At 35.3% G+C, this 25,049-nt stretch overlaps 1 protein-coding gene across 13 annotated transcripts in view; it reads left to right on the forward strand.

The window, feature by feature from the left end:
• Window positions 1–25,049, forward strand: part of STXBP5L (syntaxin binding protein 5L) — a 452,269-nt gene that overhangs the window by 203,320 nt on the left and 223,900 nt on the right. For 12 of the 13 annotated variants that reach the window (XM_079155274.1, XM_079155277.1, XM_079155276.1 and 9 more), the window contains exons 6-7: window positions 4,344–4,478; window positions 8,316–8,379. In XM_079155274.1, coding sequence (XP_079011400.1) covers window positions 4,344–4,478; window positions 8,316–8,379 — 199 coding nt within the window. The remainder of the gene's footprint in view (window positions 1–4,343; window positions 4,479–8,315; window positions 8,380–25,049) is intronic. The other variant, XM_079155275.1, reaches the window with a different exon arrangement.

Consider the following 25,049-nt stretch of genomic DNA (forward strand, 5'->3'; position numbering starts at 1 on the left):
CCTCAGCACCGCAGTGCTGAGTCCATGAGCTGGCATGGTGGCACTGGAGATCCACAGGCCAGATTGACCTGGGCCTGGGCTTGAGTGTGTGGTGCTGAAGTTCTCATAGGCCTGCTTGAAAATCTTGAAGTGATTGACAGATTGCTAGACATAGAACCTACAAATATCACCATAGAGACTACTGAAATCCCAGATGACCATTAGAAACTATTTTGAAAATTGATACTTCAATATGCTGAAGAATCTCGAAGCAATTAAAAAATTCCTAGACATAGAACCTACTCAAATTGAACCATGAGGGTATAGAAAACTATTGGATCAATATTAAATAATGAAATTTAAGCAACTATCAATAGCCTTCCAACAAATAAAAGGCCCAGGACTAGACCAATTCTGAGCTGTGTTCCACTGGACCTTTAAAAGAATAACTAATATCAATCCTCACAAAATTATCCCATGAAATAGAAAATGACAGATTCATCCTATGAAGCCTGTATTACCCTGATACCAAAACCAGATAAATGCAAGTCAAGGAAAGAAAACTTCAGACCAATATCCCTGATGAATATAGATGAAAAAATTCTGAATAAAATATTGGACAAGCACATTCAAAAACATGCTAAGAAGGTAGTAAACCTTGATCCAAGTGGGTTTTATCCCAGGAATGCAAGGTTGATTCATCATAAGGAAATCAATAAATGCAATTCACAACATAAGAATTAAGGACAAGAATCACATGATTAATAAAAGCAAAAAAAGCATTTGAAAAATCCAGCACTCATTCATGGTTAAAACACTAGACAAAGTAGGGATAGAATGAACTTACCTTAACATTATAAAGGCTATATATGAAAAAAAACCCAGCATCATACTGAATAGAGAAAAAACTGAAAGCATTTCCTCTATCAGGAACACACAAGGATTTTTACTGTCACCCTTCCTATTCACCATAAGCCTTGAACTCTAGCTTGAGCAATCAGGTAAGAGAAGAAGATTAAAGGAATATAAAGAGGAAGAGGAAGAACTCAAATTATTTGTTTGCTGACAACATTATTCTATATTCGGAAGACCCAAAATAGTCCACCGAAATGTTTCGAGAGTCAATAAACAAATTTAACAAAGTAGCAGGATTCAAGATCAACATGCAAAAATCAGTGACTTTCCTATACTTTAATAATGGAACTGCTGCATATCCATATTGTGAGGTTATAAAAAAATCAACTGTTACATGAGTGTTATTTAAATTTTAATTGAGTTTTACTCGTGTTTATCTTTTTGTTTTTTTATGTGTGTAAAGATAAGTACAAGATATTTAGATCTTACTTTCTTACACAAGTTGTAGAATTTCTAAAAGTTAGTCAAACTGAGGATCAGCAAAACGTTTTTCAAGGTCTGCATATTATTTTAGTTTGAGATATATTTTTTTTGTGCTTTTGTCTTCAATGTCCTAATTCAAATACAGCTACAGGTTTCCTTGATTTTCCTTACTGTAATAAATTCTCCCTTTGAACTCATTATAAAAATCAGCACAGCTTACTCTTCTTTTTCTTACTTGTCTAGCTATTTTATTTCTTATTAGGTAGTATGCTTTTTTGAGGGAAAAGGAAGTATGTGTGTTGTAATGTAGGACAATGCTTTATATTAAGATTTATTTAATGAAAGTTGACTAGATGAATGGATGGAAAATTAAGTATGTCCTAAATTATTTTTTCTAGAACGAGAGTCAATATGGACATAGAAACAAGAATATTTTTCAAGACTCAAGTATAACAACCAAAAAATTCTTTACCCAGCATGTGGTAGTGATAGAAATGTTACAAATTAAGGTGTAATTATTAAGTACAATTAATAAAGTTATATACACAGTTCTCTCATGCTCTCTCCTTTACCTATGTCAGTCATCCTAAGTAAATCACATTACTCTTTTTCATTTGGTTCAGATAGCCTGGAAATCTTTCTTTCTTAAAAAATCATGTTAAACTCTACATTGAAGTTGGACACTGTATAGAAGGCGAAGCCTTTTTGTCATTAAGCTTCTAGTTTCTCCTTAGTAGGGATCAGGAAAAAAAGTAGTTGTTACTTCAAAGATTAGTTCTATTTCTGTTTGATCTTCTTCATGTATTTCATTGTTCTTGTACTACAAAGCCTGTTTACATTAGAATACTACCTCTTGCTTCAATTCTCATTTCTGAAACTAGTAATTCTTAACTTTTCTTGTGAACTCTTGAAATGACTATGTAATATTGAATTTTCTTTTGTTTTTATTTGAACCTCTATATTTAGGTCTTCATTTGTGGATTTTCTATACTGTTTCTTGATTCAAAAAGGGTGATCTTAAATCCTCTTTGAAATGAGTTTCTTCTTCCTACTGAAGACTGAATTGAAGATTGACCCTTATTGCCTAGAAACATGACCATCATATTATTTCCTGTGTAGTATTATTAGATATATCTTGGTTACAGCAGTTCTAGACATTAGGTTTTAATCAAAACTGTCCATTATCATATAGGTTACACATTAATGATATTGTCAATTAACTCTAATTGCTTATGTGATAGCAGGACCTTTAGCATTTTGAATGTAGGATGCGTTCAGTAGGATACTTGAGTAGGTGAAATTCAGTTCCAAGAGGGAGTTTGTTTAAAAATTCAGCAAACAAGACTGAGAATATAAATTGGAGATTCCAAATGTTTACAAGATGAAATCATGTTAGAAATTTATCATTCACATTATTTTTCAAATAAATTGATCTGTTAAGTGTCAGAATTTTGTTTAGCTCTTATGTCAATTTATTGGCTCCTCTTCTAAGTAAATATTAGGACCTTTTGATATTCACCATCAAGTTTTGGCAAGAAATAACTGTGAACTAATCCTCATTCTCTTTTTAAGACAGACTACAGAGTACAATTAGCCCAAACTAGAGACTCTGATTATATTGTGAATTGAAGACTCTGATAAACTGCATTTACTATATAAGAGTCATGATTTCGCTAGCTGTAGAGCAGATCCCAAAGATGGTCAGAAAGCCTTTTGGAAAGATGAGAGCAGAACAATAAGATTTAAGAAAGAATACAGTGGATCTCTGACCTTTAAAGCTCTCTTTTTACCACATATCTAGTGTTCTAGTGAGCTTTTTCGCTGCTTTGATGAAATGACTGAGCAGCACAACTGTAAAGGAGGAAAGGTTTATTTGAGGACTCATGATTTCAGAGGTCATAGTGCATAGAAGGCTGGTTTCATTCCTTGGGGCTCAAGGTGAGGCTGACCATCATGGCAGGAGAGGGTGGTGGAGGGAAACAGCTTATATGATGGTGATCAGGAAGCAGAGAGAGAGACTGCACTCTACAGATACAAATATATATATACCCCAAAGCCAAACCCCAATTCCTACTTTCTCCAACCACATCCTCCTTGCCTCCAGTTACTACTTAGTTAATTCCATCAGGGAATAATTTACTGATTAAGACTCTTACAACCCAATCATTTCTCCTCTGATCCTTATTACATTGTCTCACATGTGAGCTTTTGAGAGACACCTCACATCCAAACTGTAACATTTGGAAACTGTAAATAATTTATAGTTTTATGTTGATATAGCTAACACTTCTCAGTGAACTCTGAAATTTATGTTTCATATGTGTATAATTTCTATTTGAAGTAAATCTTATCTAAACAATGAGACAATATGGCCTGATAGAAAGATGTAAATTTGGTCCTAGGCAAGTAAAATTAAAAAAACAATCTGACAAAGTTTCTTCTTCATAAAACAAATATAAATCTGTTTTGCAGTGCTAGTTCTCAAAGGAGTTGAGAGTAGAATGCTGACTACCAGAGGCTGGGGACAAAGAGGGCAGCGAGGAATGTGAAAAGGTGGATTAATGTTAGTTACACTCAGATATGAGCAAGAAGCTCTGGGGTGCTATTGCAGAGCAAGGTGATTAAAGATAACAAATGTACATTTCAAAAAGCTAGCAGAAAGGATTTTTAAAATTGTTCACCAAAAAGAAATGATAAGTGTTTGAGGGAATAAGTGTTTCTCTTGATTTGAACGTTATTTAGTATGAACATGTTTTGAATATTACATGATACCTTATTAATATATACAACTTTTATGTTAAAAGTTTTAAAAAGAAATAATTAAATTCATATCTGTATGGACACTTGTGATTGTCATTTTTAAAGATACCTTATTGTTATTCTATATCCTCTTACTTACGACTAAATGCTCATTTAGCATATAATAAATTTTATACTATACATAGCTATCGATACCTAATAAGGACAAGATATTGCTGAGCAGATATAAAATTTAGATATTTTAATTATAATTTTCTTTCTTTCAGAATTACTTACTGTCATCTACCTTTCCAGAGTAAGTGGCTCTATGTTGGAACAGAAAGAGGAAATACACATATTGTAAATATTGAATCTTTCATTCTTTCTGGATATGTTATCATGTGGAACAAGGCAATTGAGCTGTAAGTTTGAATTTGAATTTCACTTTATTGGGCTTAAATACTTTATATAGTTATGTAATTATATCAAATGAGTTATTTGGTACATTTATATTGCTGTTTTGTAATTAATTTGAATGAAAATTTCAGTCACAATAAAACCCTAAATGATTTTAAAAATATATATCATAGTATTAATGTTAATTGGAAGTTTTCCATATATTACACATACAAACATACATGCAGTTTGATGATAAAATAGAATCATTCTGTAAGTTAAACATGGAAAGCATCTGGTGTTATGATCAACTTTGGTATAACTACTTTCAGTAGGAATGAATTCTTTTATGTAAAAATTTTCATGTTCACTGCACATGCTTTTTAATATTGGTGGCTTATTTTTCTCTTGCCTCATCAAAATATTTTTCTGGGTTCAAAGAGCAGCATTTTATCAATCTCTTTAGTTTTGTGATATACACAGCTTTTTTTGGTGTTTGGTTGATGACAATTATTGCTTTGGCTTAAGCACTAATATTTGTTTCTGCCCACACAGAATGTGACACATGCCAAATGTGAAGCTTTATGGAATATTAAGCCATCTGTTTTAGTGAATGCAAAAGCAATTCTCCTGGAGAATGGGGTTATTCAGAAAAGCGATTTTTATTTAACAATTGTTTATGTTCTCCACAAATTAAGTCCGTAATATGTTTGACTTGAGGCTAGCTCATTTTCTCTCGTATGTATACCAAGTTCCAAATTATTCTCCAAAATTCTGATTAAAACATTGTATTGTTATGAAGCTTGACTTTGATCTTTATAATAAATCTTTTCTCTAATTTCAGTGTTTCAGTGTGCATGTGCTTAATAGGAAAATTGTTGCTATTTGTACTTTTGTTACAATATTTCTTTCATTCTAACCTAAAAGGTCTTTTATTCATGATAATTGTCCCTCCCACATTACATTAAATACTGCTGTAGAATAGAATCTTTGTATATATTTTTTTTTAATTTTGGTGCATTCCACAGTGTCTACTAAATGACTGATGGCATTTTAAACATCAGTGTGATAGTTAAACACTACTATTAATTTTCAACTTTCCCTTATGTTTTTAGGATAATCAGTTATGAGCTGTTTTATTCTTATTTGTTCTAATGTTCTATTACTGCATATGCTTACTTTTAAAAACATATTATCCTGAAATAGTTCAGCCTATTCATATGCAATATCTGCCTTGTTCCTCTGGGCTTTTAAATTCATGATCACATATTCTATGATAATAGATGACAACCTAGGACAGAACACCAAAGAATAATAATATTTGGGATACGGGTTAATGATGCAAAATCTACAGTGTAACTATCAAGAAGTTGTTGTAGAAAATTGGAGGAAGACAAGTAAGGATATATCTAGAAGAATTACTGGGCATTAGTTAGGTGTCGTTACATGAATTTAAGTCCATTGATGATTGTATCCAATATAATTTTTGTGGAATTTTCAGAATCTAGAGTCCCCACTTGCTTTTTACTTTTTAGATTGATTTCTCATGACCATAAGTTCTGACAGTAATATTTTGTGAGTTTTGGAAGTTTAATATTAAGGAAAAAGTAATACATAGTATACAAAATGTAAATAATACTGTGAAAACTTTTTTAACTTTCGATGTCTTTTAAGTTTTTTAAAAATAATAACATTTCTTCTTAAAAATTTTATTACACATAAAGTTTAAACTAGCATGTTATACAGTCTCAGGGTCTGAAAGGAAGAGTCTTACTTTAACTCATATTTCCTAAAGTATATTTCAGTGATTCCCTTAATAGAACCAATGTAAAAGGATTTAATATACCTAGGAAAATATTGCTGATTTACAATGCCCATTTACATAGTACAGGCTATAAGAGTTTCCATAGGAAAAAAAAAACTTTGTTTCCCGAACTTTCTTTTTTTTGATTTTTTAAAAAAATTATAAACAAATAGGATACATGTTTTTTCTCTGTTCATGGAGTAAAGGCATACCATTTGTGTAATCATAAATTTAGGGTAATGTTGTTTGATTCATTCTGTTATTTTTTCCCTTCCCCCCCACCCCTCCCACCCCTCTTTTCCCTCTATACAGTCCTTCCTTCCTCCATTCTTGCCCCCCTCCCTAACCCTAACCCTAACACTAACCCCTCCCACCCCCCATTATGTGTCATCATCCGCTTATCAGCGAGATCATTCATCCTTTGGTTTTTTGAGATTGGCTTATCTCACTTAGTATGATATTCTCCAATTTCATCCATCCGAACTTTTAAATAGGGAACACTCTTTATGTGAAACATCTCGTATCTCTACAAGTTATCATAGAGTATTTTGGTAAATGTTGGTGCAATCAAGCCTAAAGATCAGATGAAGGGTTTTGATTTGTTGGCTATTATTAGATTTTAAAGGATAATTTAAGGACATTGACCTTTATCAGAATCATTTATACCTGTTACAGAATACCTTATTTATGTATAAATAGTATTTTACATTGAAATGTGGAAAAAACTACAGAAAACTTTCTAAACCTTTTATGAAGCCCTGTTTAGTTTTTCTTCCAGCATATATTCTGGAATGCAAGTTGTAACTCTTGTTTTAACAATTGTCAAAACAATCATAATACTGTTTATTGAATATTTACTGATTTGCCATTATACTAGGTACTTTATTATATGATTGTGTGCGTGTGTGTGTGTGTGTGTGTGTGTGTGTGTGTGTGTTTATGCTGCTAGGGATAAACCCAGGACTTCATGCATGTTAGGCAAGTACTCTTCCACTGAGCCACACTCCTATCCCATATGTATATAATTGTAATCCTTAAAATTATCCGTAAGGTCAGTGCTATTTCTCTCCATTTTTAGATAAGAAAATTTAGGATGAATTTACTAACAAAATTTATCTAATGAATCTGTATTTATTCCTATGGATCACTCTGAGGAGTCAGTATTAGGGGAGCCTAGAATTACCTAATTTATTCTTTTTCTCTGATTCCAAATAATTTCTATATATTAATATTTAATATTATTTAATATTATTTAACATTCTTAATTGTTTTCTGAAGAATGTTTCTTGGATGCTTAAGAAATAAACTAAAACTGTCAATTTAATCACAATAGAATTAACCTGACACAATTACATTATAAAGAAAGGCTATGGAAAATTGAGCAATAATTAATCTCTGATTATATCATATCATATCATATTTAACATAATTATATTCAATAATGGCATTAATTTAACTAGGTATTCTTAAAGAAACATGCCAGATAATAGAGTAGATTAGATTTAAAGTCATATCAACAAGTTTCTTTAGACAGTATGCTGTTAAGTCATAATTATATTCTTGATAAGCACAGATAACCAGATAAATGAGACATTATTGATAAACTAGGTTTTCAGTTTGTGTTTTGTAAAATGATTATAACTAGAAGGCGTTTCTTTTTAAATCAAAGGTGGCACTATACTTTTCCTTAGGAACAAAATCAGAAATTTGATGTCTAAGGAAATTGGGTATTTACTTTGCAGTTGGTTAAAACAGGTTTATTCTCTCACTTTGTGGCTGTAGAAAACTTTCAGAGGCTCATATCAGGTAAAAAATAAAAAGTCCCATTTTTATGTGGATCTTTGTTCTTAAATCTGATTTTTTAAAAAAATCAAAACTACTTCAGTAGAAGAAAAGTACCTTTTAAAAAAACAAAACAAGACAAAACAAAACCAAAAAAAAAAAAAAAAAAACCCCAAATTGTTGGCAATTTATTCCAGTATAATCTACTTTCTTTATTCAATGTGTAGTGGTCAGTTATTTTAATGTCTAGTTTTTGATTGCTGTCTTGAATTAACAGGTCCACCAAGACTCATCCAGGTCCTGTTGTACATTTAAGCGATAGCCCAAGAGATGAAGGCAAAGTGAGTATTATACTATAATTCTTATTTTTATTTTACTCATTCTTGAAAAAAGGCGTTTCGTATTATTATTTCATACCTACATCTAGCATTCTTAGCATTCCATGTTATCTAAAACTTAAAATTTGTTGAATGTATGAATGAGCTAATAAATGAATGAATGAATGGATTACTCATACTAGTTATGGTTTAAGTCTTGAGTTTCACCTAACGCTAAGTTTGATATTTACTTCTGGAATTTCAAGGAAGGTAACATGTAAAATAGCTTTCATTTTCAAAATTTTCTTTGCTTGAACTTAATATAATCATCAATCATGTCATTTGTCTCTCTTATTAAGGTTTGGTAGTGATAAATGCCCAATGTTAAATAATGTAAATTAGCCAATCTTTATTTCATAAATATGTACTATTATAGAAAATATTGCCAGTTTACAGAAAAAATCCTTGTTCATCTTGATTATTTCATAATTTGCTGGTAAGGAAACAAAATTGATAACATGAAAGAATCTAAAGCATCATTACCATTATAAGCTGTATGTTTAAGTGCATAATTTTATTAAGTCCTAAAGAAAATGTTAATAAATTATTTAGTGTAAGTTTAATTCTTGTTTTTTTTTATTAGATTTGTTGAATTTATTACTATAATGAGTTAGCCTAACAAAAATTAAATCTGAAAAGCAAGTCCATCCAATATATTCCTTTAAATTGATTCATAAATGGAACAGAATTCCAGTTAGGTGTGATCAAAGTAAAACATGATACTTTTAAAATTCATCAGAGACAGAAGGTGTTTAAGAATAGCCAAGACATTCTTGAAAAAGAAGTAGAGTGTGATAATGGTATAATGGTGTACTAGAAGACCAATGGATTTGAATAGATTCCTGAAATGGTTTAGGCATTTTGAGAAGTTTTGTACATTTTAGAGAAAATATTTTAGGACATGATTAACTTATTAAATAATTAGTCTTGACTAATTGGCTATCCATTTTGAAAAAGAAAGTACATCTCTACCTTATGCCATTAACAGAAATAAATTTCAGAGAAGAAAATACATAAACATTAAAATTATAGGTCAAAAAATATTTGGAGGAAATTATAGCATATAAGTTATTATGGAGTAGGGATACCATCAGGCAGGATATAAATCCTAAAAAGTTTCAGATCATAATAAGAGGTTGACAGAAAATTAGGAGATAATTTTTATCATATAATAGGCAAATAATGAAACAATATATAAATAACTTGTATTAAATTTTCATCATTTGTAGTAAGGAATCAATAGTAATATCTAATTAATAAGGCAGGAAATAGTAATATAAATATATTTAGAAATACAAACATTACTAGAAAAGAGTTAAAAAGGTTAAAGGTGTGTTTATTACCTATAGAAAGCAGTGTTTGGAAATGAGGAGGAAACAGGTTCACTAATAATTAGGGATATGCAATATATTATTTTCCCCCATCAGATTTGACAAAATATTAAAAATTAAAAATATTAGTAATATCAGGCATTAACACGTATAAATACCATTATGGGAAACATAACATTATCAACTTTTAAAAACACATATATAGATGTATGTTTTATTCATTATGACATAGAAAATCTACCTGAGATATCTATACTATTTAGTGCCTCATGGGACAAAATATTTAAAACAGTCTAAATGTCCATTAATAGAACATTGAATAAATGAACTCTGATATACATACAATGGAAAACTCCTCAAAATACGTTTTTAAGAGAAAAATTGCTGAGCAGTTAGGTATAAAACTAAAACAACAATGCATTTATATTTATATATTCACATGCCTAAAAATAAAAGCGTAAAATAATATATACAAATCTGAAGAATAGATTAGAAATTGAAATTAGGGGAATTGGTAAAAGGTATTCCTATTTTCCTTGTATTATTCAATTTTTATGAAAGAATATAATGTATGGTAATTGGGTAATTACAAATTAAAAGGAATGTAAAATGAACATTGATATCAGAAAGCAATTTGTTGAATCATGACACTACTATTTACTAACATACAACAAAGTTTTGAATAAATCATTTCTTATAGATCATTTTTTCCATCTTTTTATCACACAAAAATTCTGATTTTAATGTATTCAATTTTAACTGTCTTTCATTTGATTAATGCTTTTTCTTAGTATCTAGTAAATCTTTCCATTCCTGAGAGAAAACACAACCCTACTTTTTCTATCAGTTTTAAGCCTTTACATTTCATAAATAGTTTTAAATTTATATATAATTTATTTTATGTTGGTTTGATATATGGATATACCTTCATACATATTAATTATCATTGGATCTATTTTCCACTGACTTTGTAAGATTCTTCATTCACTTATCAAATTCTCATTTTTTTGGGTGAATCATCTGGGCTTTCTCTCTCCCCCTCTCCTCTCCTTTCTTCTCCTCTCTTCTTTTCTTTCTTTTGCTAGGACCCTAGCACAGTGTTGAATATAAATGGCGTTAGAGGGAACTTTCTTTTGTTTTTAACCTCAAAGGAAATGCCTCCAAGCATTAAGATGTTTGTTGAAGTTCTTTGATTGCTTTTACAATGTTCATGTTTTCACCTATTTCCAATACTGTTGAGAGTTTTAATTTATAAGTGGTACTGCATTTTGTACATGTATTGAGTTGACTATTCCTTAATTGTTTAATTTGGTGAAATATGTTATTATATTTTCTAATTGAATTTTTTTCTTTTTGCATTTCTGGATAAATTCAACTTGGAAGGGGAAAGCTTCTCTCAGAGGCTTGATGGTAAAGTTATAGGAAGAACAAAATACCACAGTTAACATCCCTACACAAACAAAATAATATCACAAGCAAAAGACAGATCATCTTCCCCCCAAATATATCATTTATAAAGAAACTGCATATTAGTCTATCACATAGAAAAGGGTGCTCTTGAACTAAGATACTAGTATTGAATATAGTAATGAGTACATATCTTCTCTTTCCTTTTATCATCCCCAAACTCTTGGCTGCTTGCTTTACCTCAGGATTTGGCAGGATTAATTAACTTTATATAGTTCTACTTCCTGAAATTGACTAGTTATACCCAGAATCTCTAAATCTTCTCATTCATTCTGGAAGACAGGCTACAACGTAAGGCCTGGGATCTGGCTTCCTTAATAGTTGATAAAGGGATCAAATGACATGACTCTGAAATGAGGGGAATGTTAACTTCCTTTGGAGAAACTTTGACTAGTATGAGACAAGAGGCAAGAAATAAATTCTTCCTCCTTTCCTACCTTTGACTTGGCTATTCTGAGTCACATTTTTTTTTTTTTTTACATAAGCTTTCAGAGTCATCCTGTACGTCCATACTGATGAAATACCTGCTAGTGACTAGCTGTGCTCTTCTGCTTCTTCCCATGAAATAGTGTGATAATGAATTAACTTACTGTTGCTTTGTTACTTTAGTTTGCTTTTCCTTTAGTATTGCAACCCTAAGACTGCACTTTTCCATGAAACATTAGCACTTAAGTCTTGTCTTAGGTTTTTTTCTACAGAACCTGGTTAAAATACTTATTATTTTAAGTATTGTAGATCAGGGATTAGAAACTATAACCCATGAGTCAAATCTTGCCTGCTGTTTTTTTTTTAAATGTTTTATTTGAACACAGTCATGGTTCTTCATTAACATATTGTCTCTGACTGCTTTTTTGCTGTAGGAGAAAAGTTGAACATTTGTGACAGACTACATGACTTACAAGGCCAAATATATTTACTGTTTGGCCCTTTACATAAAATGTTTGTTTATTCCTCTTAATTGTAGACCCTCATGATGGAATTGGAGTTGGATTGTATCCTTTCTAAAATAAAAGAATCAGTTGAATCCTTCCACATAGTCACATCACAATTATTTGAACCTTTTCTTATGATTAGCTGTGATGAGGGGCTGCTGGAAGGATAAAATGATGGGAAATCAAGCACTTATGGTACTTAATTGATATGGGGAAATGATAATTATAAAAATGATATAAAATATCTTTCTTTGGTACTTGTATTAATTTTCTATTACTGATATAAGCTATCAAAAAATTAGTAGTTTTTAAAACAACAAAGTTTACTATATTACACTTCTGTGGACCAGAAGTCCAACACAGGTCTTACTGGACTAAAATCAAGGTATTGGCAGGGGTGCATTCCTTTAGGTAACTCTAGAAAAGAATCTGATTTCTTTCCTTTTCAGAAGCTCTGTACATTCCATGGCTTGTAGTTTCCTTTCTCCATCTTCAAAGTCCACAGTGGAACATTTCTTGACTCTTCATCCATAATTGCATCTCTTTCTGACCCCATCAGGAGAAAGTTATTCACTCTTAAAGACTCATGTGATTAGTCTGGGCTCACGTGGATAATCCAGGGTAATTCCTACATCTCATCATCTAATCCTTAATTATATCTAAAAAGTTTGTTTTGTCATATAAGGAACATGTTTGTGTGTGTGTGTTTCTGCGGATCAAACCCAGGACTTTGCTCATGCTAAGCACACATTCTGCCACTGACCTGTACCTACCCAGCCCATTAGGAGTATATTTGAAGGTTTCAAGTGTTTGGTTTTATTGATATTTTAAGTAGTTCTTTATTCTGCCTACATCTTTTCAGAAGTTAATTACTGATTTACCTTAACTTAGAGGCCCTTTAAGATATCCTTGAAGGAACTCTTGCCTCTTCTAGCTCTAGGGCAGACATTAAAAACAGATCTAGGATCTGTTTATAAGGAGACCAAATGCATAGCTTTGAGAAGTCTCATTCGTTAAAGTCAGAACCCTGATAAGGAGAGTATCATCCTGACATTTGGTATAGTTTTATAGGACTGCCATAGCAAATTACCACAAAGTGGGTGATTTAAAACAATAGAAATTTACTTTTGGAGGCCAGAAGTCTGAAATCAGGGTGTTTGCTGGGCCATTCTGTCTCTGAAGGCTCTTCCAATTTAGATTTTCTTTGACATGTGGCAATATAACCTTTGCCTTTATCTTCACATGACTGTCTTCTCTGTGTCCTTTCTTCTTCTTCTGATCAACAGAGGTGCCACTTTTACCATTTCTGGGGGGAAAAGGGTTTCTCTTTTCTGGGAGATTGTGTAATGATTTCATTTGAGTTAATTACTTTGCATGATGAGATGATGTTTACTATTATTTGCAAGATCACCTTCAGTGTCTTTACCTTCAGGTCAATTTCCAGAGTCAGCTGTCAGCACAGCCCAACACAGAAACATAAGTCCTCCTCTGTGAAGAAATAGACTACACATGAAAGAAATACAATTTCACCAAAGGAACTGAGGACCTGTCTAATACTGTCAGTCTCCAAGGGAATTTGTTTGGGAGTGATTTTTAAGGGTTTGAACTTGGTGGAGGCACATAGAGAAGAGTTAATTTACATGAGGCACTTACCCATGATTTGAAATTTAATGCTTTGGGAAGGATACTTTTATCTGATTTTAGTAATTTTTAGTAATTTTCTGGGTTGGCTTTTTGAAGCCTGGACTCAACACCACCATATAGTAAATAGAGATATCAGAAGCTTTGAGTATAGTATTAAAGAAGGGGTCAGAAAACTCAGGGAGTTGATGATGTTAAAATGAATATATTGTGTTTTCCCTGGTAATTCAACTCATGGCTATGTTCCCTCTGAGGCCTAAGGGCACTGTCTCTATGTAACTTAATAGGGAATATTCTGGAAATGCAAGTATATTTGAGAGACTTTTTAGTGACTATCCTTTTTAGGCCTTTGTTAACAGTAGGAGATGATGGCAGAGAATCAGTGTACGTAATATCTATGAGGATTTAATATTATGGATTGATGAGGCCAGGTGGCAATATTTAACCATATGGCAGTGCGGAAGTAAATCACCATAACAGGTGGTGAGGTTGGAGTGGAAAAAGTGAACTCTATGGTAATAGCAAATATATGAGGCTGTTTCTAGGAGCAGAATTAGGTGAACAGCTTACTTGGATTTTGTTTGATTTGCATAATTAGAAAAAATTCAACAGCAGTTTAGCTCTTAATATTCACCACCAAAATGTAAAATCATTGTATCTCATCAGTTTTTTCGATATGTCAGTTCACAGATCCAGAATCCATTGATTAAAAAGAGAAGCCAGTTTTCTCTGAAGAAGGATCCTGAAATCCCCCTTAAGTACATGTAGTAATTATAAGAATATTTATAGTCATTTGCAGGAGTAGCTATTTATTGCTTCAGGATAAGAGTTATAGGGTCAGAGCAGACATTCGTACTAGGAAATTCAAAAAGCATTGCAGTCCTCCAGTTAGGGAAAATGTGTATGGAACTAAGTAACCAGGTGATAAATGACTATAGGGCTTAAGACTAAGCTCACAGGAGATCCATTGGCTCTGTAAATACACCTAACCACTTTTTCCAACTATGTAATTTGGAACTATGTGCTTAATAACTGGGTTAATTCTTATTTTGGTTTTTTGGCATTGTAATTAGGGGTATAGTAGTGTTATGGGGCACAACTTAAGAACAGACCAATCACCACTGAGAAGTCCAAATTTGAGAGTCATTATTAGCTGGCTGGTTGACTGTCATACAATGCCCCAAAAATGGCTATTGGGAGAATAGCCCTAACCATAAGGTTGCAGGGGTTTTTACACCATAAGTCAGTACATCAATCATAAGTATCTGTTGCTGTGATTTAAAATTACAAACTAACATCATGAGATCTGAAATCATTAGCAGAAGGGGGGAAGTGGGTCAAAATGATCTTACTTAGGTACATATTAAAAAATGGTTACTGACATCTAGACAATCGCTTTTTTTTTTCTTTTTTATTTTTTTATTGTAAACAAATGGGATACATGTTGTTTCTCTGTTTGTACATGGCGTAAAGGCAGACCATTTGTGCAATCACAAATTTACATAGAGTAATGTTGTTTGATTCATTCTGTTATTTTTTCCCTTCCCCCCACCCCTCCCACCCCTCTTTACCCTCTATACAGTACTTCCTTCCTCCATACTTGCCCCCCTCCCTAACCCTACCTCTAACCCTAACACTTACCCGTCCCTCCCCCCCATTATGTGTCATCCTCCACTTATTAGTGATATCATTCGTCCTTTGGCTTTTTGAGATTGGCTTATCTCACTTAGCATGATATTCTCCAATTTCATCCATTTGCCTGCAAATGCCATCATTTTATCATTCTTTATGGCTGAGTAATATTCCATTGTATATATATACCACAGTTTCTTTATCCACTCATCAATTGAAGGGCATCTAGGTTGGTTCCACAGTCTGGCTATTGTGAATTGAGCAGCTATGAACATTGATGTGGCTGTATCTCTGTAGTATGCAGATCTTAAGTCCTTTGGGTATAGGCCAAGGAGTGGGATAGCTGGGTCAAATGGAGGGTCCATTCCAAGTTTTCTAAGGAATCTCCACACTGCTTTCCAGAGTGGCTGCACTAATTTGCAGCCCCACCAGCAGTGTATGAGTGTACCTTTCTCCCCACATCCTCGCCAACACCTGTTGTTGCTCGTATTCTTGATAATCGCGATTCTAATTGGGGTGAGATGGAATCTTAGGGTGGTTTTGATTTGCATTTCTCTTATTACTAGAGATGTTGAACATTTTTCCATATGTTTGTTGATTGCTTGTGGATCTTCTTCTGTGAAGTGTCTATTCATTTCCTTAGCCCATTTGTTGACTGGATTATTTGAATTCTTGGAGTAGAGTTTTTTGAGTTCTTTATAGATTCTGGAGATTAGTGCTCTATCTGAAGTATGATTGGCAAAGATATTCTCCCACTCTGTAGGCTCTTTCTTCGCATTGCTGATAGTTTCCTTTGCTGAGAGAAAGCTTTTTAGTTTGAATCTATCCCAGTGGTTGATTCTAGCTTTTATTTCTTGTGCTATGGGAGTCCTGTTAAGGAAGTCTGGTCCTAGACCAACAAGGTGAAGATTTGGACCTACTTTTTCTTCTATAATCTGCAGGGTCTCTGGTCTGACTCCGAGGTCCTTAATCCATTTTGAGTTTAGTTTCGTGCATGGTGAGAGATATGCGTTTAGTTTCATTCTGTTGCATATGGATTTCCAATTCTCCCAGCACCATTGGTTGAAGAGGCTATCTTTTCTCCATTGCATATTTTTGGCCCCTTTGTCTAGTATGAGAAAATTGTATTTATTTGGGTTTGTGTCCGTGTCCTCTATTCTGTACCATTGATCTACCTTTCTATTTTGGTACCAATACCATGCCGTTTTTGTTACTATTGCTTTGTAGTAGAGTTGAAGATCTGGTATTGCAATACCCCCTGTTTCACTCTTCCTGCTAAGGATTGCTTTAGCTATTCTGGGTTTCTTATTCTTCCAGATGAATTTCATAATTGCTTGCTCTATTTCTGTAAGGTACGTCATTGGGTTTTTAATTGGAATTGCATTGAATTTGTATAGCACTTTAGGTAGTATGGCCATTTTGACAATATTAATTCTTCCTATCCAAGAACATGGAAGATCTTTCCATCTTCTAAGGTGTTCTTTAATTTCTTTCTTTAGTGTTGTATAGTTCTCATTGTAGAGGTCTGTCACCTCTTTTGTGAGATTGATTCCCAAGTATTTTATTTTTTTCGAGGCTATTGTGAATGGGGTAGTTTTCCTAATTTCTCTTTCTGAAGATTCATCACTTATGTATAAAAATGCGTTGGATTTATGGGCATTGATCTTGTAACCTGCTACTTTACTGAATTTACTTATGAGTTCTAAGAGTTTTCTGGTGGAATTTCCAGGTTCCTCTAAATATATAATCATGTCATCAGCGAACAGGGATAGTTTGAGTTCTTCTTTTCCAATTCGTATCCCTTTAATTTCTTTGGTTTGTCTAATTGCTCTGGCCAGAGTCTCAAGAACGATGTTGAATAGAAGTGGTGAAAGAGGGCATCCCTGCCTTTTTCCAGTTTGTAGGGGGAATGCTTTCAGTTTTTCACCATTTAGAGTGATATTAGCCATGGGCTTAGCATAAATGGCCTTTACAATGTTAAGGAATGTTCCCACTATCCCTATTTTTTCTAGTGTTTTGAGCATGAAGGGGTGCTGTATTTTATCAAATGCTTTTTCTGCATCTATTGAAATAATCATGTGATTCTTGACTTTAAGTCTATTAATATGGTGAATTACGTTTATTGATTTCCTGATGTTGAACCAACCTTGCATCCCTGGGATGAAACCCACTTGATCATGGTGCACTATCTTTTTAATATGTTTTTGTATGCGATTTGCTAAAATTTTGTTGAGAATTTTTGCGTTGATGTTCATTAAGGATATTGGTCTGAAATTTTCTTTCCTTGATGAGTCTCTGTCTGGTTTAGGTATCAGTGTGATATTGGCTTCATAGAATGAGTTTGGGAGGGTTCCCTCCTCTTCTATTTTATGGAATACTTTGAGAAGTATTGGAATGAGCTCTTCTTTAAAGGTTTTGTAGAACTCGGCTGAGAACCCATCTGGTCTCGGACTTTTCTTTGTTGGTAGGCTTTTGATGACTTCTTCTATTTCAGTACTTGAAATTGGTCTATTTAAATTGTTTATGTCCTCCTCGTTCAGTTTAGGCAATTCATATGTCTCTAGAAACCTGTTGATGTCTTCGAAATTTTCTATTTTGTTGGAGTATAGATTTTCAAAATAGCTTCTAATTATGTTTTGTATTTCAATCCTGTCTGTTGTGATATTTCCTTGTTCATTCCGAATTTTAGTGATTTGGGTTTTCTCTCGTCTTCTCTTTGTTAGTGTGGCTAAAGGTTTATCAATTTTGTTTATTTTTTCGAAGAACCAACTATTTATTTTGTCAATTTTTTGTATTGTTTCTTTTGTTTCAATTTCATTGATTTCAGCTCTGAGTTTAACTATTTCCTGTCTTCTACTACTTTTGGTGCTGTTCTGTTCTTCTTTTTCTAGGGCTTTGAGCTGTAGTGTTAGGTCGTTTATTTGTTGAGTTTTACTTCTTTTATTAAATGCGCTCCATGAAATAAATTTCCCTTTAAGTACTGCTTTCATAGTGTCCCAGAGATTTTGATATGATGTTTCTTTGTTCTCATTTACCTCTAAGAATTTTTTAATTTCCTTCCTAATATCTTCTGTTATCCATTCATCATATAATAGCATATTGTTTAACCTCCAGATGTTGGAATAGTTTCTGTGTTTTACTCTTTCATTTATTTCTAACTTCAATCCATTATGATCTGATAGAATACATGCTAGTGTCTCTATCTTCTTGTATTTGCTAACATTAGCTTTGTGGCATAATATATGGTCTATTTTAGAGAAGGATCCATGTGCTGCTGAGAAGAAAGTGTATTCACTCTGGTTGGATGGTATATTCTATAAATGTCCGTTAAGTCTAAATTATTGATTGTGTTATTGAGATCTATGGTTTCTTTGTTCAATTTTTGTCTGGAAGATCTGTCCAGTGGTGAGAGAGGCGTGTTAAAATCACCTAGTATTATTGTGTTGTGGTCTATTTGGTTTCTGAAATTGAGAAGGATTTGTTTGACATACATAGATGAGCCACTGTTTGGGGCATAGATGTTTATGATTGTTATATCTTGCTGATTTATGCTTCCCTTAAGCAGTATGAAATGACCTTCTTTATCCCTTCTGACTAACTTTGGCTTGAAGTCCACATTATCAGAAATGAGGATGAATACTCCAGCTTTTTTGCTGAGTCCATGTGCATGGTATGTTTTTCCCCATCCTTTCACCTTTAGTCTATGGGTATCTTTTTCTATGAGGTGAGTCTCTTTCAGGGAACATATTGTTGGATCTTTCTTTTTAATCCAGTCTGCCAGTCTATGTCTTTTGATTGATGAATTCAGGCCATTAACATTCAGGGTTATTATAGAGAAATGATTTGGTTTCCTGGTCATTTGGTTCATTTTTAAAATTTTGTTTATTTATTTGTTTGACACAATTTGTTTCCTCCTTTATTTGACAATTCCTTTAGGATAATTCCTCCCTTTGCTGATTTGCTTCTTTGTTTTTCATCTCTTCCTCATGGAATATTTTGTTGAGAATGTTCTGTAATGCTGGCTTTCTTTTTGTAAATTCTTTTAGCTTTTGTTTATGATGGAAGGATTTTATTTCATCGTCAAATTTGAAGGTAAGTTCTGCTGGGTATAAGATTCTTGGTTGGCATCCATTTTCTTTCAGGGCTTGAAAAATGTTGTTCCATGCCCTTCTAGCTTTTAGGGTCTGGATTGAAAAATCTGCTGATATGCGTATTGGTTTCCCCCTGAATGTAATTTGGTTCTTTTCTCTCACAGCCTTTAAAATTCTGTCTTTATTTTGTATGTTAGGTATTTTCATTATAATGTGCCTTGGTGTGGGTCTGTTGTAATTTTGTGTATTTGGAGTCCTATAAGCCTCTTGAACTTGATTTTCCATTTCATTTTTCAGATTTGGGAAATTTTCTGATCTTATTTCATTGAATAAATTGTTCATTCCTTTGGCTTGTTTCTCTAGGCCTTCCTCAATCCCAATAATTCTTAAATTTGGCCTTTTCATGATATCCCATAGTTCTTGTAGATTCTGTTCATGATTTCTTACCATCTTCTCTGTTTGTTCAACTTTGTTTTCAAGGTTAAATATTTTGTCTTCAATGTCTGAGGTTCTGTCTTCCAGGTGTTCTATCCTATTGGATATGCTTTCTATGGAGTTCTTAATTTGGTTTATTGTTTCCTTCATGTCAAGGATTTCTGTTTGGTTTTTTTTCAATATCTCTAACTCTTTATTGAAATGATCTTTTGCTTCCTGTATTTGCTCTTTTAACTGTCGATTGCTGCGATCATTCAATGCTTGCATTTGCTCTTTCATCTCATCGTTTGCTTCTCTGATCATTTTAATTATGTACATTCTGAACTCCTTTTCTGTCATTTCTTCTGCCATGCTGTCATTGGGTTTTATTGATGTAACATCTAGGTTTGTTTGCAGCATTTTCTTTCCTTGTTTTCTCATATTGTTCAGGTATCAGAGGTCCGCTGAGATATTGCAGATTTCCTCTATTGACTTACAATGTCCCTGAAGATTTCTATATATATCCCCCCTTAGCCTTCAGTAGGCTGAAGTCATGGAGGAAGTTGAGAATGTGGTGCTCCACAAGGAAGCTGCCTCTCTAGGAGTGGTGTCCTTCAGGTGGGGTATGATCCCTGCTAGTGGGCAGAGGTGCCTCCACTTGTTGACCAATGGTCATCCACAGGGGACCTAGGCTGCGGGCTGAGGCAAGGCCTGTTTGGGCCTGAGTCTCTGGTTTTACCGTCCTTGTGGGGAAAACTCACCCAGCAGGGAAGACTCACCCGGTGGGGAGGTCTCGCTGGTCAGTTCCCTCCTAGAGGTTCCCCTCAATTTACAGCTACCTCCTGGGCTGGACTGCCTTCCTCTGCAAAGTTTCCAGGGGCCCGGCCCTACCTCCTGGGCCTGGGAGCCTCACCCTTCGCAGATGAATCTCCTTAGGCTGCCCCTCCTCAGAGAATTTGCCCACAGGCCTGGAACCTTCACTCTGCCCTAAGCCTGTCTCTGTGCGGCTCTTCCACCCAGAAGCCTCCTAGATCCTGGGACCCTGCTCTGCACCTAATCGCCTGGCTGTGTGGCCCCTCCTCTGAGCAGCCACCTGGGGCCCCGAACAATCGCTCTGAGTCCCAGAGACCCGCCACAGGCCTCTTCCTCCAGACAGCCACCCAGTATTCCGGTGCGGTCACTAGGAGTCCAAGAAACTCACTTCGTGCCTCCTCCTCCCACCAACCACCCGTAGCCCGGGGCAATCAATCACTCCGAGTCGAAGTGACCTTCCCCGTTCCTCCTCCTTCTCCAGATAACCCCCCGGGTGTTCAGGAGCAGTCCCTCTGAGTGGCTCTGAATCCACGTGACCTGCTGCACGGGTCCTCTGGGCAACCGCCCGGAGCTCTGGTGCGGCCCCTCAAGACCAAGCGTCCCACCACGCTTCTCCTCCAGGCAGCCCCCCTGTGTTCAGGAGCTGTCACTTTAAGACCAAACAACTCACCACTCGCCTTCTCCTCTGAGCAGCCGCCTGGAGCGCTAATGTAGTCACTGCGAGTCCAAAGGACCCGCTGCGCTCCTCCTCCTCCTCCTCCTACTCCTCCGGGCAGGCCCCGGGGTTCAGAAGTGGTCAGAGTCCAAACAGCTCGCCACGCAGCCCCTCCTCTGGCAACCGCCTGTAGCTCTGGTGTAGTCACCCGAATCCAAGTGGCCGCGCTCCTCTTCCTCCTCCTCGTCCTCAGGGCAGGCCCCGGTGTCCTGAGTCCACACAGCTCTCCTCGCCACTCTTCCCCTGGGCAGCCACCGGAGCCCCAGTGGCTGCTCCGAGTCCCAGCGCTGTGCCGAGCGGCCTCCTTTACGGCGCTCCCAGCTGTCCGAGTTCACTGCTCCAGCGGGGGGAGGGGCATCTCGCCGGCAGTTCTACTTCACAAAGTTTCCTGCGTTCTGGGACCACCGTCCCATCCGGGATGCCTCCCCAGGGGGTGAGAGTCACCCGGCTGCTTTGAGTTGGTCCCAAGCGTCTCAGTATCTCCTCTTTTGAATCCTGAGTCCTGGAGCAACATGAAATGCAGCCACCCTCTAGGCCGCCATCTTGAAAACCCTGTCTAGACAATCGCTTTTGACATCATTGTTGACATGGTACGTTTTTTAGGAAAATTGGAATCAAAAAGAAAACAATTTTTTATTATACAGGAATTGCCATTTTGTCATTTTGTATTGCCTCCATGTCATGCTACGCAACTGTTGATGAGTACAGAAGTGGGGCATTCCCATGGGAGAAGCATTTCCTATGTAACATAGAGTCTCAGAGCAAAATGGAGTCTGTTTAGTCATTGCTCATATAAATTGGCCTATAACTTTTCCATGGAGTCAAATCTGTCAGCCTGTCATAGTACTAAGGGAAAATTGAAATTCCTGAAACTGTCCCCCCTCTGCCAAGAGTATAATCAGAAACAATCTGTACCTCTGAGGGAGATGCAAAAATTAGACTTGAATGATGAAATGGTAATGGTCATTGATAAATCCTTCGTGAGTTTTATGTTCTGGGTTTTGTAAAAAACAATATAAATCTAGGTTGGTAATAGTAAACCACTATAAAATTAATCAAGTGATAGCTTCAATCACAATTGCCTTATTTTTGATACTTTTATGGATGAAGATTAGCACATCCTGTGGTACTTAATATATACTGATTTCATAGTTTTTTTTATCAGTGATCATCATCAGAATATCAGATCAGCTTGATTTTATAAGGGACAGTCATATAAGTTTACAATCTTTCTGTGGATTATGCTATTTTTCCTGATCTCCATCAAGATATAATCCTTAGGAAAATTGATTTTCTGGACATTCTTTTGAAAGCACACAAATTCACTTTGATGGTTATATAATACAAAAATGGATTGGGTGAGCAAGGTAGTAAGTGCCTATATAACTCATAAGACTTATCTGTCAGAAGGTGAAAAATAAATCAGTCAGGAGCCTGTCCTACTTGTGATGTTTGACTTTTATGGTCTGGGGCATGCAGGGATGTCTCATTTAAGTTAAAACATAAGCTATTAAACTTCCTCTTACTAAAAAGAATGTCACATTACTTTGTGGTCCTTTTTGGATTTGGATAATAGTATGTAATGCCCTTGAAATTATTGCTGCAAATAACTTTTTAGGTCACCCAAATGCATGTCAATTTGAAGTAGCACCTGGATAAAAAGGGGAGCTCTTTACTAACTTAGAGGTGCTTTGCAAGCTACCTTGCCCTGGCCCTGCTTGTAATCCACAATCTCATAGATCTGATAGAGCTTAATGTATCTGGTAGATAAGACTGTTCTGTTGGAAAGCCCACTAGGTGAGTCATAGTAGCTACTCTCCATTTTCAAAGGAGCCACTGACATGTTACTGGGCCCTTGTAGAAACTGAACCATGAAACATTAAATGACTATGTAATCTGAGCTGCCCTTATGAATTAGATTTTGCTGTATTCACAGAATTTTAACATTGGGTGGGAGAAATAACATATTCAGGAGTCATTATTGAGCTGTCCAAAAGATATGAGTAACAGATGTATAGGAAGCTCAGAATTCCATCTGTTGTAGCAATGTATTTCTCTGAACCTATATATATGATCTCATGGGATGGGAGGAAAATATTTAAAGCCAACTGACAGAAAAAGACTTCAGGCCTGTTTCCCGGACAGGTCCAATGATTAGTTGGCCCTAGCTAAACAAACCTTGATGTTGCTGAGGCTGACTTTGAACTCACAATCCTCCTGCTTCAGCCTCCCGAGCTGCTGGGATTACAGCCTTGCCTGGCTAAAAGCAGATCTTGAATTAGTTCTTCCTATTTTAAACTGTCTTATAATCAATATACTACCTAATTTAATGGGACATAAAATATATAATCAGTAAAAATAGGAAAAAATAAAGACACTAAATAACACACAACATGGAGGATTTATACTATAACAATGGAAATTTTTAAACATTTAAATTACTTTACACAGCTCAAAGTATATATATTTAAAAGGCTAGGTGTTATGGTTTAGATGTGAGGTGTCCCCCAAAAGCTCATGTGTAAGACAGTACAAGAAGGTTCAAGGGAGAAATGATTGGGGTGTAAGAATCTTAACCCAATCTGATTTAATCCCTTGGTAGGGATTAACTGAGTGGTAACTGAATTGGTAGCTGTGACTGTATAGGTGGAAATTAGGGTGTGGCTTTGGGTATGTCTTTGTATCTGGTAAGTGGAGTCTCTCTCTGCTTCCCATCACCATATGAGCTGCTTCTCACTGGCACACTCTTCCACCATGTTCTGCCTCACCTCAAGCCCAGAGGAATGGAGCCAGCCTTGGACTAAGACCTCTGAAACCATGAGCCCTCAAATAAACTTTGCCCTCTCTACAATTGTTCTGTAGGGAAAAAGCTGGCTAAAATGAAATTGGTGTTGAAAAGTGGAGTTGTTGCTGTGACTAACCTGACCATGTGGTTCAAAACCTTTTTGAGCTTTTTGAAATTGGTGAGAGAAATTTTGAGATGTGTAGCAGTGCAAGCTGGAAATGCTTTAGGGTGTTCTAAGTGGAGCTTAATGGTCGATTCTTGTGGGAGCTCAGAATGACCAGAATGCCAATAGGACTGAGGACAATGAATACCAGGCTCAAGTTGTTCAGAGGACAACTCTATTGGAATTCGGGGTAGAGGCCATCATATTGTGTTCTGACTGAGAAGCTGTCTTCATTTTGCTCCTGTCCAGAGACTTTCTGTGAGGCTGATTTTAATAGCAATGGATTTCTTAATCTGGTGGAGGAAATGTGCTTAGGCAGCATAGCATTCAGGTGGTGGCATGGATATTGCTGACAGCTTTTAGCCAAATTTCTTGTGATAATTAGGAGCAGGAAGCAGAGCACAAAGATTTGAAAAAGTGAATTTGAAAGACTGGAGTAAAACTGGGGCTAGGGAAATTGCACTTGTTAAAGACATTACCACCACTACAGAAATGCCAAAGAGTTTGCCTAGAGACAAAAATGAAGATGGCTTGAGGGCAACTCAGGAGCTGGCAAGACCACACCCATCTCAAACTCAAGGGAGTAAAGGTGAAAATTCTCTTGAGTAGAGACCTAGGTTACCCTTGTGGGCTACCCTTCTTGCACAAGG

The sequence above is a fragment of the Sciurus vulgaris genome (genome assembly GCF_902686455.1).
Source record: "Sciurus vulgaris genome assembly, chromosome: 10".
Classification (NCBI taxonomy): domain Eukaryota; kingdom Metazoa; phylum Chordata; class Mammalia; order Rodentia; family Sciuridae; genus Sciurus; species Sciurus vulgaris.